Source organism: Rhinoderma darwinii, chromosome 8 (genome assembly GCF_050947455.1).
Source record: "Rhinoderma darwinii isolate aRhiDar2 chromosome 8, aRhiDar2.hap1, whole genome shotgun sequence".
Classification (NCBI taxonomy): Eukaryota; Metazoa; Chordata; class Amphibia; order Anura; family Rhinodermatidae; genus Rhinoderma; species Rhinoderma darwinii.
In genome coordinates, this window is record NC_134694.1 from 93,409,743 (window position 1) to 93,428,634 (window position 18,892).

Consider the following 18,892-nt stretch of genomic DNA (forward strand, 5'->3'; position numbering starts at 1 on the left):
TCATTGGTAAAGAACAAACTCGGCTCTGCTACATCTGTAGTATAGGGTTGCTAAGTTTTCACAATATGAGTGATCTTTAAGAAAATGTAACATATTTTTTATTATTGTTAAGTTCAACAACTGTTTTACTATTGTTATTATGTTTAGCAACCTTTTTAATGTTAATATTGTGATCAAGATCCTTTATTTGTGATTCATTTACTTAAGAGGATTTCAATACATTTTAATGATTAGTGATATATATGAAAGTGCAAATTATGAACCGATTCGAAACTTCACTCATTATGTGTATTATGATGATGAATTAGTTCTAATCTACGCCTTGTATAATCTGTTTACAGAGCCTCAACTCAAAGGTATAGTCACAAAACTCTATAGCAGGCAAGGCTACCACTTGCAGCTCCAAGCAGATGGCACAATTGATGGAACAAAGGAGGAGGAGAGCAGTTACAGTAAGTAGCTCCTAACCTTCTTTTTCATACCTGACTATATCTGCATGCTTTAGTCTGACACTGCATGGCATCTGACACTGCATGGCATCCCTATATTGCAGAGGTGGGTTACCTAGAGAAGAGACTGGCATCTGAGCTGCAATTTTTCCATGCAACAAAACATATGCTATAAATTGAATGTTATTATTATAAAAAATATGCTGAGGAGCAGGGCGAGGTTGTTGTCATCTAGGAGAAAATCAAACATTATCTCCATGGAGATCCGGAGATGTCCTCTAGGTTGTATCACATTTCATCAAAGGACATATATTCACCCACACATTCTGACAATAATAGATTAGTTCCCACTTCTCTTTTACCCAGTTACTACTTTAACCCCTTCTGCCCCTGATCAGTCCATGTAGACCACTGAATTTGTAACACCCTTATAATCCAATAGGGTTACTATTGCTTTTTAATTTATAGTAATCATCTCCAGCGCCTCAAAGAGTTTATTACTCGAGTACGGACGCAGAACCGTTTTATCACTTAGTGTTCTGGAAAGTTCCAGAGTGATAAGTGTTATTTTTAGACTCATAAAAGCAGATATGAAAGGCAGATGGCCACAAATTGCTGGAATGTAGATCCATTTAGGACGATAGCAAATGCATCCGTTGTTATTATTATTGCATGATAATGTCAAGAAAAGCCTGCGCATTGCAAACTTTTTTTAAATAGAGTAAAGTTCTGGCTTTTTAACGTGCCATTGTTTTATTATCCATTGTTAAACCGTCGAGAATTATCTAACTCTTCCCTACACAAAGGGGGGGGGGGTATTTTGTGTTACATGGAAAATAGACCTGCGTCATTAGTATTTGAGACATAAAAAAACGTATGGATCAATCTGAAAATGACTAATAAATGACACTTGCATGCCATCTGTAACTCTAACCTAGGAACAGTCCCTAATTTTTCCCCTTTTTTTTTTTTTTTTAGAAGTAATAGTATGTCATAAGGGAGCATAATATGATGTTATATTGTGACTGCTTAGTTGTACTCATTATGCTATTAATTTATGATTGTCAGCCTAGACTTAACACATAGTGTATATATCAACTCATCATGCCAGGTATTCACACCATAACATATATAAAGAACAAGCTTGACTACTCCACCATAGGTATATGACCGCCATTGTTCTCAGTGTTGGGCTCGCTACTTTAGATTCAAAATTCAATGGACTACATATATTTACATCCAAGAAGTACTGAGTGATGTTCCCATCAATCCTGTAATAAAGAGAGGGACAGTGGCACCTTCCTAACATTCCTATCTTAGAATAATAAGGTTTATCCAGCCATTCATCAGCTTTCTAATTTCTCAGAAATGACTTTAGCGTTTCCGTTAACCTCTGTTAAATTAGTTTAACCCAAGTCATTTCGTTGCATAGAACATCATTAGCAGATAAAGTTCAAGTTTTCCTGCATAATGTTCAGCAAACTTTAAATAATTTAAGTTGTCTTATCTGTGGGTTCACTTATATTAACTTAAATAATAGGATAGTTAGAAAACAAAACAAAAATTCAGAGAGAGATTTATCGCTCATCAATATATTCATACATAGATAGATATGAGATGGATATGCAATAGATAGAAAGATATGAGATGGATATGCAATAGATAGAAAGATATGAGATGGATATGCGATAGATAGATAGATAGATAGATAGATAGATAGATAGATAGATAGATAGATAGATAGATAGATAGATAGATAGATAGATAGATATGAGATAATTAGATAGATATTAGATAGATAGATAGATAGATAGATAGATAGATAGATAGATAGATAGATAGATAGATAGATAGATAGATAGATAGATAGGAGATAATTAGATAGATATGAGATAATAAGATAGATATGAGATAATAAGATAGATAGATAGATAGATAGATAGATAGATAGATAGATAGATAGATAGATAGATATGAGATAATTAGATAGATATGAGATAATAAGATAGATATGAGATAATAAGATAGATAGATAGATAGATAGATAGATAGATAGATAGATAGATAGATAGATAGATAGATAGATAGATAGATTGGAATTCAAAAAATAGGCAGGGCTCGACATCGTAGTATTCAAAAAAGTGAAATCGTTTTATTCACCCATGTGTAAAATTGCTACGTTTCAGTCCTAGTCCGGACCTTTCTCAAGCAGAATTATAATATAATATTTTTAGAATTCCTACATTTTGGACTATTGGTGGTCTGGAGGCTTGCACACACGAAACCTTTGGTAGAGGTGATTTTCAAGTATCTGTGGTGCAGTTCTTCTTTGCATTTCCTAGATAGATAGATAGATAGATAGATAGATAGATAGATAGATAGATAGATAGATAGATAGATAGATAGATAGATAGATAGATAGATAGATAGATAGATAGATAGATGGATAGATATTAGATAGATGGATAGATATTAGATAGATAGATAAATAGATAGATATGATATAATTAGATAGATAGATAGATAGATAGGTATGAGAGATATATAGGGAACGCCGCTCAGTTGTGCGACGTCGTTTAGGTCGGGTCGTACAAGTAGGTAGGGGCAGAGGTTTTGGAAGAACAGGGACCTCACTGTTTACCGTGTATTTGTTCGTGACAGAATTACAGGCCTTTTACCTGCTCTTTCCTGTTGTCTGGCTTTGTTTGCCATGGACCCCTTGGTAGTGTTAACAGAGAAAATGCAGGGTCTCACCCAATTGGTGCAGGATCTGGCCCAGAGGATCCCCCAGCAGGAGCATGCCCCGCAGGTGGCTGCAGGTGTTACGCTCCCGCACCTGTGCTGGAACCCCAAATCCAGTTACCCGATCGTTTCTCTGGCGATCGAAAAAAAATTGCATCTTTTCGTGAGAGCTGCATGCTTTATTTTTAGTTACGGCCCCATTGTCCTGGCTCTGAGTTTCAACGTGTGGGGATCATCATATGCCGTCTGCTGGGGGAACCACAGGATTGGGCGTTTTCCTTATCTCCCACTAGTCCCCAACTCTCCTCTGTCTAAGCTTTCTTTTCCGCCCTGGGACATCTCTATGACGAACCCGACAGGACAGCGTTTGCTGAAACTCAGTTAGGGGGACTTCATCAGGGTAAGAGGCCAGTAGAGGAGTACTGCTCTGAGTTTAGGAAGTGGTCAGTGGAATCTACCTGGGGTGACTCAGCCCTGAACTACCACTCCAGGCTAGGACTGACTGATGCCCTGAAAGACATGCTAGTAAGTTATCCCCCCCCCCCCGACTCCCTAGATCAGCTTATGCATCTCGCTGTCCGTCTCGACCGACGCATCTGGGAGCCTCAGCAGGAAAGGTCCGGTCCTCCTACTCTAGTCGCGCCTCCTAGGTCTCGAGCTGTCCCAGTGCCATCTTCTTCAGCTGACTGCCAGGAGGAACAGATGGAGATAGGGATCACAGGAGATCCGAAAGTTCGCAGGGAGTTCCCACCGCAAAAATGCCTTATTTTTCTACTGTGGAGGCGCGAACCATCTACTCAGCACCTGTCCCAAACGCAAAAAGAAGACTCCGGAAAACTTCCGCACATAAGTGGTCATCGGGGAGATCACTTAGGCGCATAGGTATTTCCTGTTCGTTTTAATAAGGTCTTGTTGCCAGCCCAGGTGTCATTTTTGGGCAAGACTGGGATAGGCTCTGCATTTTGTGGACTCGGGGTCTGTTGCCAATTTTATTTCCCACAGTTTTGCTTTGTCGATTGGTTTACCCCTTATTGACTTGTCTGTTCCTATTCCCCTAGTAGGGGTAGACTCCTCCCTATTAGCTTGCGGGAACGTTTTCCAGTCTACCCCTGTGTTTTGTTTAAAGATTGGTTCAATTCACTTTGAGGAATGTACTATGTTTGTCCTTAAGGGGCTACCCACCGAGATTTTATTAAGTCTCCCCTAGTTGCGCAGGCATAACCCCATCTTAGATTGGGTGACGGGGGAACTTGTTACTTGGGGTAAGAAGTGTTTGTCATCTTGTATGTCCACCTTAAGGGTCAGTCTCATTGAGGAGGGGAACACTCTTCCTGAATTTATTCAGGACTTCAGTGATGTCTTTTCTAAAAGAGCCTCTGAAGAGTTACCTCCTCATCGAGTACACAATTGCGCAATCAACCTGTTACCTGGAGCCAAGCTCCCCAAAGGTAAAATCTTTAATCTACCTTGCCCTGAATGTGAAGCGATGAGGGAGTATATCCGGTAGAGCCTAGACAAGGGGTACATCCACCCCTCCTCATCACCTTTAGGTGCTGGTTTCTTCTTTGTGGGGAAGAAAGACGGGGGGCTCCGACCCTCTATCGACAGCTTAACAATATCACCATAATGAACCAACACCCACTTTCGCTCATCCCCGATCTCTTTAATCAGGTTCAGGGGGCCCAATGGTTCTCTAAGTTTGACCTGCAGGGGGCCTATAACCTGATTAGAGTTCGTAAGGGGGATGAGTAGAAGACTGCCTTTAACACCCCCGAAGGGCACTTTGAGTACCTGGTGATGACCTTTGGTCTATGTAATGCGCCAGCTGTGTTCCAGACACTCATAAATTATATTTTTAGAGACTTTCTGGGGCTCTTGGTGGTATACTTGGATGACATTTTGGTGTTTTCCAAATACTGGGACTTGCACGCCAAACATGTCAGGACTGTCCTCCACATTCTCAGGGAGAATAATTTGTTTGCTAAATTTGAAAGATGCATTTTTGGTACTCAAGAGATGCCATTCTTGGGACACATCCTTACCCCTGAGGATTTCCGCATGGATCCTGCCAAGGTCCAGGCGGTATCTGAATGTGTCCGGCCTGCTTCCCTGAAAGCCCTCCAAAGGCTTTTAGGTTTCGCAAATTACTACAGACGTTTTATCCAAAAATTTCAGTAATCGCCAAACCCCTTATCTCCTCCACTGGTCTCTGGAGGCGGTCCGAGCCTTCGAACTCCTTAAGGGGTGCTTTTCCTCTGCCCCGGTACTAATCCAACCGGATCAAACTCAACCCTTTATTGTGTAGGGGGATGCTTCCGAGATGGGTGTGGGAGCAGTATTGTCTCAGGGTCCCACTTCTCACACATACCTCCGACCCTGTGCCTTCTTTTCCCGTCAGTTCTCTCCCACTGAGAAAAATTACGATGTTTGTAATCGGGAACTGCTGGCCATCAAATGGGCTTTGGAGGAATGGCGCCATTTTCTCGAAGGGGCAAGACATCGGTTTCACGGTCCTGACTGACCATAAAAATTTGGTCTTTTTAGAATCAGCCAGGAGACTTAACCCTAGACAGGCTAGATGGGCTCTATTTTTTACCAGGTTCAATTTTGTTGTTACCTACAGGCCTGGTTCAAAGAATATTAAAGCTGATGCTCTGTCCTGTAGTTTTCTGGCCACCCCTCCGCCTGAGACCAAACCCGGAGGGGTATTACTTCCTGGTGTGGTAGTGGCAACCGTAGACTCTGACCTGCCCACAGAGGTCACGGCCAGCCAGGACTCTGCCCCTGAAGCCCTTCCAGAGGGCAAACTGTTTGTACCCCTACACCTCCAGCTGAGGCTCCTCCAGGAGTGTCATGACTCAGTCCTGTCAGGTCACCCAGGCATCTCTGGTACCAGGGACCTTGTCACCCGTGGTTTCTGGTGGCCAGGGCTGCTCCCAGATCCTGACCTGCAGGCTTGCTGTGTCCTTTTCCAGTGCCCCAGTGGACCCATATAGCCATGGATTTTATCACCCATCTCCCTTTGTCCCAGGGCAGGTCGGTGATCTGGGTAGTGGTAGACTGGTTTAGTGAAATGGCCCACTTCATTCCCCTGAAGAAATTTCCCAATGCCAAAGAGCTAGTTAACCTCTTTATTAAACATATTTTACGTTTGCACGGGGTACCTGTTAACATCGTCTCTGACAGGGGGGTCCAATTTGTATCGTTGTTTTGGAGGCCGTTCTGCAAGCAGTTAGGACTAAACTTGTCCTATTCATCAGCTTTCCATCCAGAAACTAATGGCCAGACTGAGAGGACCAATCCGTCTCTGGAACAGTATCTCAGATGCGTCGTGTCCGACGCCCAGGATAAATGAATCAGGTTTTTGATGCTTGCGGCATTTGCCCTCAATAATCACATCAGCACATCGTCAGGAGTTTCTCCATTATATGCTAATTTTGGTTTTAATCCCCGGTTTTCTTCATTTTCCCCATGTCTATCAGATAACCCTGAAGTGGAGCCTCTCACTGGGAACTTGAGCGTCATCTGGGAGCAGGTCCAGAGTAATCTCAGGGCAGCCCAGGACCGCCAGCGGCTTCAAGCCAATAAAAGGTCCTTATGAGGTCATGGAGAGGATCAACCCGGTCTCCTTTCGCTTAAAATTGCCCCCCTCCTTCCGCATTCATGATAAGTTTCATTCCTCCCTTCTGAAGAGATTTGTTCCCCCCATCCTTCCCATAGGGAAACCTCCCGTCCCAGTATTGACACCCGAGGGACAGGAGTTCGAGGTGGCCAGGTTGCTGGACAGTAGAAAGGTTCAGGGGTCTATTCAGTACCTGGTCCATTGGAAAGGATATGGTCCAGAGGAGAGGACTTGGGTCCCAGTCCGAGATATCCACATGCGGACACTTATAAGAAACTTTCCTAAAAAATATCTGAATAACCCTGGTTCGGGGGTGGAGAGTCCAGTGGCCCCTCGTAGAAGGGGGGTACTGCCACGTACTCCCTTCCTGCGGCTCCCTCGGTCTCCAGGACGTCAGGAGTCACTCACTCGGGCATCAGCCGGCTTGGCAGACTGAGGCAGTCTGCAGCCAATAGGAGCTCAAAGCCTGGCTGATGTTCCTGAGCTCCCGTCCTCTCCTTATTTAGTTCAGCCTGGGGTAGTTGGCCTTTGCCTGTAATTAAAGTTACCTAGCCTGGTGCTTTCCCTTGTTGCAGACTCCCCTGAGTGACTTGCTTTTTGACTCCTTTGTGACCCCTGACCACGGCGGGCCTCCTGACTTTTCTTTGTCTTTTGTTTTTCCGCACTTTCCCGGTTTGACCCTTTCTGCCTGACCCTGCCTTTTGCGCCCGGACTTGTCCATTGCGCAATTGCCCTGCCTCTCCCTCCGTGTACTTCCCAGGTGACCCTTTGTTATTTCGTACTGTCTTTGTCTTATTCGTTTGTCAGTTTCACTTGTACTAGTATAGGGAATGCCGTACAGGTGTGCGCCGTCATTTAGGTCGGGTCGTACAAGTAGGTAGGGACAGAGGTTTGGGAAGAACAGGGACCTCACTGTTGACTGTGTATTTGTTTGTGACATAGATAGATAGCCCTACTGTTTAGTTGTGGATGGCTGATCCTCACGATCTACCTGCTGCATGCTATGTATAAATTCACAGAGTGTTTAGTTTCATGGTAAGCTCAACTCGACTATTGGGGCATATTGACTAATCGTATGTCTCCCATAAAAAGCCCTCACGGAAGGCAGAGAGGATGTTAAATTTGCGCAGCATGAAGTTGGGGACCAGTGGGATCTGCCTGCTTATCAAAACAACTGAACACAAAAGTATATGGTGACTCCTGCCTGCGTTATTATTATTATTATATAAAACTAACAGCGTCTTCTAGATTTCTGATAATAGCAACATCTTTCATTCACCAGTAATATAGACCGTTCATCACATATGGGGATCGCTTAAAGACCTTGTGAACTAATGATCCACTTATAGCTACTTCATGATTTTTACGAGGCACCCTTAACAGGATTGTTGTGATGCTTAAAGACACTTAAACACATTTTGTGTACACACACACACACACACACACACACACACACACATATATATATATATATATATATATATATATATATATATATATATATATATATATAAAATCAGTGTTTGAACTTGATTTTGTTTGCTCTCTTTCAGCTATGTTTAACCTCATACCAGTTGGCTTACGAGTGGTGGCTATTCAAGGTGTTCAAACGAAATTATACCTAGCCATGAACAGTGAAGGATACCTGTACACATCAGTAAGTACATTTTAGTGGAATTAATAAAGATAATATTTGGACTTGTGTGAATTACATCTTCGCTTTCATGGTTATTATAATAAATATAATTTTGAATGTATGTTGAAAAATCAAAGTATTTGCCTGTGTTCTCACTACTACAAGAGTGCCAAAATTGAGGAAAATAAACTCTTCTGTATGATGTAATGGGACCAAAATAATAAGTCCTCATTCCCAAACCAAAGCCATATCCTTACAGTTCAATATTACAGGTCTGTATGTCCTCTGTGTGCCGCCATATGGTACATCTGTGCAACACCGTATTCATTTCTAGAAGCATTGCTTCTAGAGGAGAATACCACTGTGATATGGTCTGGGATAGAGCATGGTGTGTTTTTCTTTTTTTATGAGAAACTACCTTGTGTTCCTCTGTATAAAGTTGTAGGCACATGGAGGTACTGTATGGGTCAATAAAATTATATGGACATCGTATTATGGATCCATAAAACGCGGACTCATAATATGTCTATGTGCGCTAGGCCTAACGTTCCTCTTACACGGCCTGACGCGGGTTGTGTAAACGAGCGCCGATAGACGAGACAGCTCGTTGATCGGCGCTCGTTTGCTCCTTTTACAAGGAGCTATGATCAGTAATATATTGGGATGAGCGATCGTTACTATGATCGCTCATCTTCATACATTTCTGTCGGCTTACACAGGGAGATGTGCTGCCGACAAAAATATTGTTTCTTGCAGCATAAACGATACAATCCGCTGATGCACAAGCGTTTGCTTGTGCATTGACTAATCAAATGTTTGTTTGACCGATAATTGGCCCGTGTAAAAAGGCCTTATCAATGATTTTACAGTGAGTGTATTGGGCTATATGAATATTCTGACCGTATTAGTGAAAATGAGGATTTCTTTCCTTCATTAACAGGAGTCATATATAAAATTCCTATTTAGGAATTCACTCTATACCAGCCACTTATCTACTTACATTAAGATCTATCAGTTTGAGATATAGAGGATATATAACTATATATCATGAATACCGGTCATGCTAATGGCGATTGATCGGTGAAGCAGCTCCTATTTTATGTAAATTGATGCCCGCTGTGCGGCAGCTGTGATAATCCTTGGTACACAGCGAGGTGGATGGAGCACATGTATAACTGCCTAGAGCTGTGGTTCATGTGCGGCATTTTATAAAAGGAGCAGACACACATTTACACTTCATTAGCATTTTGTAGCATGGTTTTCTCTTACATTTTCTTTTAAAGGAAAAGCAGAAAGCAGAGTATAGAAGGATGAAGCTTCACAACAGAAAGTTTTATCCGTCTTTTAGAGCCATTCAAGGAAAAAACGGTAAAATGGTTATGTGAATGAGACCATAAGAACAATATATTGACATGTCCCATCACCCCTCTTATTATGAGTTAAATATTAAAAGGTGCAAAAAAAAAAAAAAATGGAGATCTGGAATATTATTACATTTGGTGCGCACCATGAAAACAACCTGTAACCGTCTGCCACTAATAAAACATGTGTCCCATAGTAAAGATTCATCAATATAGGGGGGGGGGGGGCTCCAGACCCTTACGGGCTAAATTAAAACCAATAACCCACTAAGTGCAGTGGCAAAAATATCAGGTCACAATGTGTACATAAATTACAATAAACACAAATTACAGATGTAGCAGAGCTGAATATTAAGATTACTCATTGGGGAATATTTTATCAATATCGCTGCATCAGTTTTCAGGATAAACATAATATTTATCATGCACCCCACTACTTTTTTTGATATTTACAAATTAGCATGCTGTTAGAGTTTTTTTTATGAAAAAGACAAAGGAGTTGTACCTTTTTCACCAGGTACAATCTGGCGTAACTCAGTACCAGCGCAGTATTTAGTAAATAGTGTGCACTGATGAAACACCAGTAATAATAAATATGCCTTTGAGAGTTAAAGGGGTAGTATGAAATTAGAAAACCAGGGCTGAATCATCTAGAAACAGTGCCACTCATGTCCATGGATCAATGTGGTATTGCAGTTCAGTTCCATTCATTTAAATAAGACGGAGGTGCAATACCACAAACAACCTACGGACAAGAGTGGTGCCGGTCCTGGGAGAATGCAGCCATGTGGTTCTTATGTCATACAACCCATAACAAAAAAATGTAGTAGGTTCTATCTCCCACTCTATGGAAAATCATAATCAATACATTGTATTATATCACAAATAAGCAAATCATTTATACTGCATAGCAGCTATGCTATATCTGTATGTACAAAGCTAATTATGTTCTTCATTGCAATTATTTACAGCAATCATTTTTTTCTTTATTTTATATATATATTTTACTTTATTTTATCCCCACAATGCTTTACAAAAAATGCATGCACTCCACTATCTATCACCAATAGGAAATAATTAGAACTCTATATAGGACTCTAATTTCAATAATACATGATGAGCAATCTCACAATACACAATAAAATATTCACGTCCAATCAGATTGTCTAATATAGATTCGATTTAATCGTACTAGGCTGAGCCCACATGCTGCAGACTATCTCTGCAGTGGATTTTGCAGCAAATCCACAATGAATTCTGCAAGTATTACATGCAGATTTTGATGCGAATTGTGATGCAGATTATGGTGCAGATTTTCCTTTATGCATTGAAATGGGTGAAATCCGCATTGAAAATCTGGAACAGAATTGATATTCTGTGAATTAGAATATCCGCAGCATTCCTTCAATTCCGCATGGTTTTTAAAACTCCATTGACATATATTGTACTGTTAATTACAACAGAGATTCAGAGCGGAATCCACACTGAAAATCCACAGCAATTTCAAGGGTAAGGTCAGACGTGATGAATTTTCATTTATTGTGGTGGGGATTCTGCACTGCAAATATGCAGCAATTTACAATACAAGTGGATGGATTTTTCAAAACCCAATCCACATGTAGCAGAGAAATCTTCACGGAATTCAGAGAATGTTGCATGTTTTCAAATCCAAAGTATGCTCATTTTTGTGTGGAAAAGCCACTTTCAATGCATTGGGTAAAATTTGCCGCAAATCCGCTGCAAAATCCACCTCAAAATCCACAAGTAACACATGCAGATTTTGGTGTGGATTCATTGTGGGTTTGCCACAAAATCCATGGCAGAAATTATCTTCCAGGTCTGTTTTTCAGAAATCTTTGTGACTGACAATTTGTTTCATTCATCTAGATGGGGTTATCTCTGCAACGTGTGCATGAATTTCTGCAAGCCCCATTCTGATTAATGGTACAATCACAGAAGTTTCTGCAACAAATCTGACGTATGTGAATATACCCTAAAGATGAATTGTTCCACTATCTACCATGGAAATAATCCAGAGCATGTGGACTCCTAGAGTTTAAAGTCTACCTGACCTTTCAGGGTGCCTACAGAATAAGCTGTCATATGTGTATACATTAGGAATAACACATTTTCTGGCCATTTTATGACTTGCATCCTTCATTTTTAGGCAGTTTTCCCCTCGGCAGGCTCTATCTCTAATTCTCAGTTTTCCCTAAGCTAGGGGGCAGATTCTAACTACTTACATGTCTTCCATACACAGCACACATAGAGCAGAGAACATCCTGCTCCCCAATCACTATGTAGCACACCCTCAGAAGCAGCAGCAGCATGGAGGACATTATACAGCAGTACTGAGCAGTGTAGCTGTGAATCCAGCGCTGGGGTTGAGATAAAAAAAATAACTGGAAGCCGTTGCTGCGTCTCTGTGTGTCTCTCACTCTGCTCCTGCGCCCTCCTCCCCCTCACCTCTCCATAGACTTATATGGGCAGCATGTAGCCTGATCCCTTAGTGACCTGATAGTCTGTCTCATATCTCATGATGGATTTTAGCAGTGAGTTAAAAGTGAATGATCTGTGCAGGAGGCAGGAGGGTGGGGGGCTATGAAGTGAAAAAAGACAGATTTTTCTCTAATAGGAAATATTACAACGTTTCATATGTTGCTTGTACTATTGATTTATGCAAAGTTTGATAAAAGGTTAGTGACCAATAAATTCTGTATTTTGCTACAATGGAAAGAATATTACAAGAAAAAAAAAACACTGCTACTCCACATTATATCCAATCTTTCAGCTGGTTCTTTAGTTGCCATTGCCTGACTTCTTGTAGACCGTTAATAGAAGGAGAATGCCCCTTTTAGCATTAAGATTGATGAAGTTATTTTTTACCACAAGATGATTTGTTAAAATGAGCAAAAATGATCCTGCAAAATTAATCTTTATAGACTCTCATTAGATGAAAGATTTACCGTAATCTCTGTCCTGCAACCTGGCCAACATTTAGGAGGGAACTGGCTCAATCAATACGTGTGCTATGACTTTCCCCAGAATACTGTGACAGCTTATTACAAGCTCCTCAGCTCCCATTTCACTCTCCTAACCTGTGACTCATACTTATGGTTCTGCTTCTTGTTACCATTTAATTTCTGGTTTTGCTTTTCATTTATATTGTTATTATATTATTTTTTAAGTGGGATCACTTATAGGCTTAAAATTGATAATATTATTAGAATTACTAATTAATATAGTACATTATGTTTGAAAGTTATGCTTAGCTGTACTTAGAATATGTGATTTTTATTTTATTTTATTGTATATAAAATTTTATTTTGTATTTATACATTTTTCTTAGTGTACACATTTGGTTTACGGACTGATATGATTTATCATGCGGTGGTTTCATGATTTGTGAGGTGGTGGATGCAGACATCTCAAGTTATGATATTTTAGAAGGCTAGTTTTGAGGTATTATTTATTGGGCATGGTATGTACAGATCTTCCTTTTAGGCCTAATTCACATCTGCTTTGGAGGCTCCGCTAGGAGCCTCCTTTGCAGATTCTGCAGAAAAAAACGGAAACAATAGCGCGGCATGCTGCTCTATTGTTTCTGATAAAACCACTGACACCCCGTTGGAAACCCAACAGAACCCATTAATGTCAATGGGTTCTGTCTGGCGCCGGTTGTCTCCGTTGTTGAACGGAACTTGCGCTGCCGGGATTTTCGATGTACTGCTCTTCTGACGGAGCAGAACAATGGAATGCTGAACGCTGATGTGAACAGGGCCTTACAAGTAAACCTAAATGCTACTTGTTTTCTGAAATAATAAGCTATCAATGTTATTTTATAGTAGTGTTCCCTAACCTGTGGCTCCAGATCTGATGCTAAAGTACAAAATTGCAGTGGTGGGTGGGTTTATGGGAGGGTTAGGAGGGATACAATTTTGTGTATTTACCTAGGTAAAATATTTAGCTTGTTGCCCATGCCCTGTATTTATATACCCTGGCCAAGGCAGAGTGGCTTGTTGATTCCCCCCTTCCCCCAGGTACACAGCACACAGGGCACATGTCTAGTGAGCACCATCAGAGGGACAGGAGTGGCATTTTTAAATAAATATTAGTGTCTTGATTTTTTCATTTGCACTCTCCGTCCTTTACGTGTATATAATGTTAGGTATGGTTAATTTTTCAATTAAAAGTTGTATTATTAGAAATAAGACCAAATAGCTATTATACTGCTTTTAAGCGCCTTAATGTTATATATAAACGCACCAAAAAAAGTAAGAATTTATAAAATATAAAGACTTTGTGTGACCGGAGAACAACCATCATCTCTGCACAAGGCTATTTCATCTTGTATACCCATTCAATGATTTTCTCAATTCACATTCGCCTTCATAGGAAGGTAATTACTTGCAAGACACAGAATTCCCCATCTGCAGTTCAGTGACAGAAAAGAATTCACAGCTCTTCATTTTCCCATGAGAAATACACAGATAACGGCATTTTTTGTGAAAATGAAATCTCAGTGTTACGCAACTTTTTATTATATTACTTTTTTTCTTGCCGGTTTAAGGTTTTTTTTTTTTTTTTTTACATTTTTATAACATTTGTCCATTACAACATTTATTGCTCATATTTTCCTTAAAAACCAACATGATGGCCGAGAAATTTACCTGTATTCATGGTATGTTCATGGTTCTTTAATGAAGAAGTCCATCTTCCAAGAAGCTCTCAAATTTAATATGGATGACGAACTCTCTCTGTCTCTCAGCATAACCCAATTATAACACAGACAGGCATGGAGAATGTGACGTCCTTTTGCCATGGCTTGATGAACCTCAAAACAGTGCTGATGTGACACAGAATGGCTGTCTATATATAATAATCCTTAGTCACTCCAAATCAAGGAGTAGTTAAATGAGAACATAACTTGTGAGATAATCTTCCGATTAATCTGGTCGGAACTTCTTACACTAATATTGTTTTATGTTTTTCTGATGAACAATGTGTTTTTTTTTAAATTTACATTTAAAGAACCATTAACTTTGAACTTTCAATACTTGATATAAAATGAAAATTAGATTAAATAGAGAAATTACTGCTTTGTTGCTATGTAGTTTTTCATGAAAATTCTAGCTACTGTCTTACTAAACATTTTTGTTTTAAAAGTGATTTAGAGAAATCATCCCTTAACTCCTTGGTGACCAGCTTATTTTAGGCCTTAACGACCAAGCAATCAAGAAATTTTGTACGTTTTTCCATCGACGCATTCAAAGGGCTATAACTTTTTTTCCGTCGACATAGCTGTATGATGACTTGTTTTTTTTTGCGGGACAAGTTGTACTTTTTAATAGCACCATTTTGGGATACATATAATTTATTTTGGCGGGGTAAAGTAGACAAAAACAGAAGTTTTATCATTCTTTTTTGAGACTTAAATTGACACTGCTTACCATGTAGTATAAATAACATAGTCATTTTATTCAGCGGGTCGTTACGATTGCGGCCTTACCAAATTTATATCGGTTTTTTTATGTTTTACTACTTTTACACAGTAAAAACACTTTTTTTCAAAATTATTTGTTTTTGTGTCGCCATATTATAAGAGCCATAACTTTTTTATTTTACTGCTGAAATAGCTGTATGGGGACTTTTTTTTGGCGGGGCGACTTGTAGTTTATTTTGGTACCATTTAGGAGTACATGTGACTTTTTGATTGCTTTTTATCAATTTTTTTGAAGGCAGAATGAACAGAAAACAGCAATTCTGGCATTGTTTTTTATTTTTTTTATTTTTCTACGGGGTTCACAATGCAGGTTAAATAATGTTTTATAACAGTTTTATAGTTGGGGTCGTTACGAACACAGCGATACCTAATATTTGTAATTTAAAAAGAAAAAAATAATTCTAATAAAGCATTTTGTAAGGGGAAAAAGTGGGTTTTTCATTTTTTTTTACTTGGGATTTTTATTTATTCAATATAACATTTATTAAACTTTTTTTTTTTTTTTTTAAGTCCCACTGGGGGACTTTACTATGGGATTATTTGATTTCTAATATAATACACTGCAATACTTCTTTATTGCAGTGTATTACAATCTGCTCACGTAAAACTAACCGGCATCTGCATGCCCTAACAGGCATTCACTAAAGGCAGACCTGGGGGCCTTTGTTTGGCCCCAGGCTGCCAGAAAAACCATCGGCACCCTGCAATCGCCTCGTGGGTGTGTTAATGGGGTGAGAGAGGGAGCCCCTCCCTCTAAAACCACTGAGATGCGGCGGTCGCTATTGACCGTCGCATCTGAGGGGTTAAACGGGGGGGATCGATGCTGATTTTGATATCGCTTGCTTAAGCAAGTCTGCTCCAAGGCCTCAGCTATCTCTGGTAGCTGAGAGCAGGGAGATTTTACTCCTCCTTGCAGTGCTGCTTTATTCTGATGCAGTGCCGTAAAAAGGCTACTATATCAGAATACAGCCCGTTAGTGACCGCCGTAAAAACACCTATGGGCGTTCACTAACGGGTTGAGAAGTCAAGCCCACATTATGGTAAAATACAGAATCAGGGAGACCTTACATGGCCCGAAGTTTTCTCAATTCTTATCTTTGAACCTTCTATGCGTTTTCATATTACAATGGTGAATGCAATTACTTGTAAGGGAATGTTCACACGGAGTGTTTTCAGCCGTTTTTAGGGCCGCAAATGTCCGGAAAAATGGCTGAACAATTGGAAGCAAAAGGCCTCCAAACATCTACCCATTGATTTCAATGGGTAAAACTAAGTTCTGTTCCGACGGGGCGTTTTTTTACGCCTCGTTTTCCAAAAACAGCATTTAAAAAGACTCCCGTGAAAAAGAAGTGCATGTCACTTCTTGGGACTTTTTTTGGAGCCGTTTTTCATAGACTCTATAGAAAAACAGCTCCAAAAATGAAAACAGCTCCGTATTTTGAGAGGTTTTTTATTTTGTGTGTGCACATTCCCTTAAGGTGATTTTACAGGGCCTGATACGGGCTGGAAAAATGAGCGCCAATCAATTATACAGCATGCCAATTGGTTTTCAGCAACTCCATTCACAAGGCACATCGATCGTTAATGTTTGTTTCCAAGCATTATATCGGCAGCACGTCTTTGTGTCTGATGTACGGCCGACTAGCGACCATTTTTTGACCACATAAAAGATCTGATCAGCCAATAAATGAGGATAAGCTTTGCCACACTGGCCTGTTCCAATGGAACATCAGGAACGGAAAAACACTTTCCTATATAGAGCCGGTTTCATACACAGCGTTCTCACACATTTTGGTGTTGTTTTTCGCGCACTTTTCAGGAGGGCAAAAACGCCGCCGCCAGAGGTTAGTTTAACGTCTTCAGTGAAGTTTGAGAATGTCTACATACAGAGTGTTTTGGTTTAGGTAATTTTTGTAGCATTTTTGGGGTCAATAGTGGTTATATAAAAAAACAGCATGATCTCGGTATGGCGTTTTTATCTGTTGTTTTTTTTTCAAAAGGTTTCTCAGTAGATCGTTAAAAATGACAGGAAAAATGCATGTACAAAAGGACACTAAATAAAAAAGTTAAAAACACCATGTTGCACTAAAAAAACTGCTGCCATTTTTACATGCCTTTTTTTCACAGAATTTAAAACTCTAGACAAAATCCCCGAGTGAAGGTGGCCTATCTCCTTTGGATTCTTTGCTAAACTGAATTATTTATGAAAACATAAATCCATTTATATTCATAATTATTTTTCTCTGTAGACTAATTTACAAAGTAAATAATCAAAACAATTAACTGTAGTCTCCTCATATGGTGACACTTTTTTAAATTTAGTAAATTATCTTTTTATTAATTTACGTAATTTGATTATATTTAGAAATAGTGCAGGGGTAATTGAGTAGTCATAAGAGTATACTTCACATAAGAAGAAGTATTAGGTGAAGAAGAGAGCAAAAAGATGAAACGATGAGAAACAGTCCTGCAGATACAGATAAGGCTCTATTCACCCAATGTGATCATATTGTGTTTTATACGCAATTTTTGCAAAATCACCACACAAAATGCAGTATGACTACAATGTGTGAATAGACCCTCAGGAGTCGTTATTAGCGGGAATAAAATATCAACAACGTTTGAAGGACTATCGAATATCCTATTACAAAAGAAACAAAATTACATCAGAACCCTCATAACGATTTATAGTAAAAAAAATGAAAATTAATGAATAATAGAACAATAACTACATAAATAAACAACTTACCTTTATTACTATAAGGCCCATGCCCACGACAGTAAATTCGGCCTTGATTATGGACCGTAAATTCGTCCGTAATTACGAGCCATAATAACGGCCCGTAATTACAGCCACATTCAGTTCTATTGGTATCGCTATGGATGGGTGTCCGTGCCATAGAACAGTGTCGGGAATTATGGAGTATGTCCCTTTTTTCATGTTTTACGGGCCGTGCTCCCATGCTTTGTATGGGAGCACGGCCCAAAAATGCAGATGGATGTGCCCGCAATTGTGGGCCATGATTACAGGCATGGTCGTGTATATGGGGCCTAAGAGATGGAAAATATTAATGGTTTAAGGATTAAAGGAAACACAATTTGTCTATAAGGCAACTAAACCTATTTTACACAATACTAACGCTTCCCTCTGGTATAGACAGTATATTAATTCTACAGCTGTTAGCAGAGACTGACCATTACATCTATATAAGTGATAACGTTTCTGGGCTCATGGGTTGTATTTTCATTATTAGGAATTATGTGAATAGAACAATTCAATAACTCCAGTTAGTAGTGTGGAAAATAGGGTTAGTTGCCTTATAGGCAAATTGTGTTTTGTCATAAATTTTACCTGTTACCAACTCGGGCAAATATTTTAGTTTTTCCTCATTTTTTGTTTATTGTATTAAAGATGAAAGGAACACTCAAAAGGGATAATTGTGTTATGGCAAGTGTAGGGCCTGAGGGGCGATGCATTTCACAAAAATGCAAAGAACACCAAGGAGAAACCTTGTTTTATTCACCACCCCCGCATGCCCTGCCCTAGGCATAACACATTGTGTCAGTTTTGCAGGCAGT

The 18,892-nt window shown here is 39.7% G+C and overlaps 1 protein-coding gene across 5 annotated transcripts in view; it reads left to right on the plus strand.

Moving 5' to 3' along the window:
- The window catches only part of FGF13 (fibroblast growth factor 13), a 312,175-nt gene that overhangs the window by 253,906 nt on the left and 39,377 nt on the right, over positions 1–18,892 (plus strand). For all 5 annotated transcript variants that reach the window (XM_075835901.1, XM_075835904.1, XM_075835902.1 and 2 more), the window contains 2 exons: positions 342–452; positions 8,367–8,470. In XM_075835901.1, coding sequence (XP_075692016.1) covers positions 342–452; positions 8,367–8,470 — 215 coding nt within the window. The remainder of the gene's footprint in view (positions 1–341; positions 453–8,366; positions 8,471–18,892) is intronic.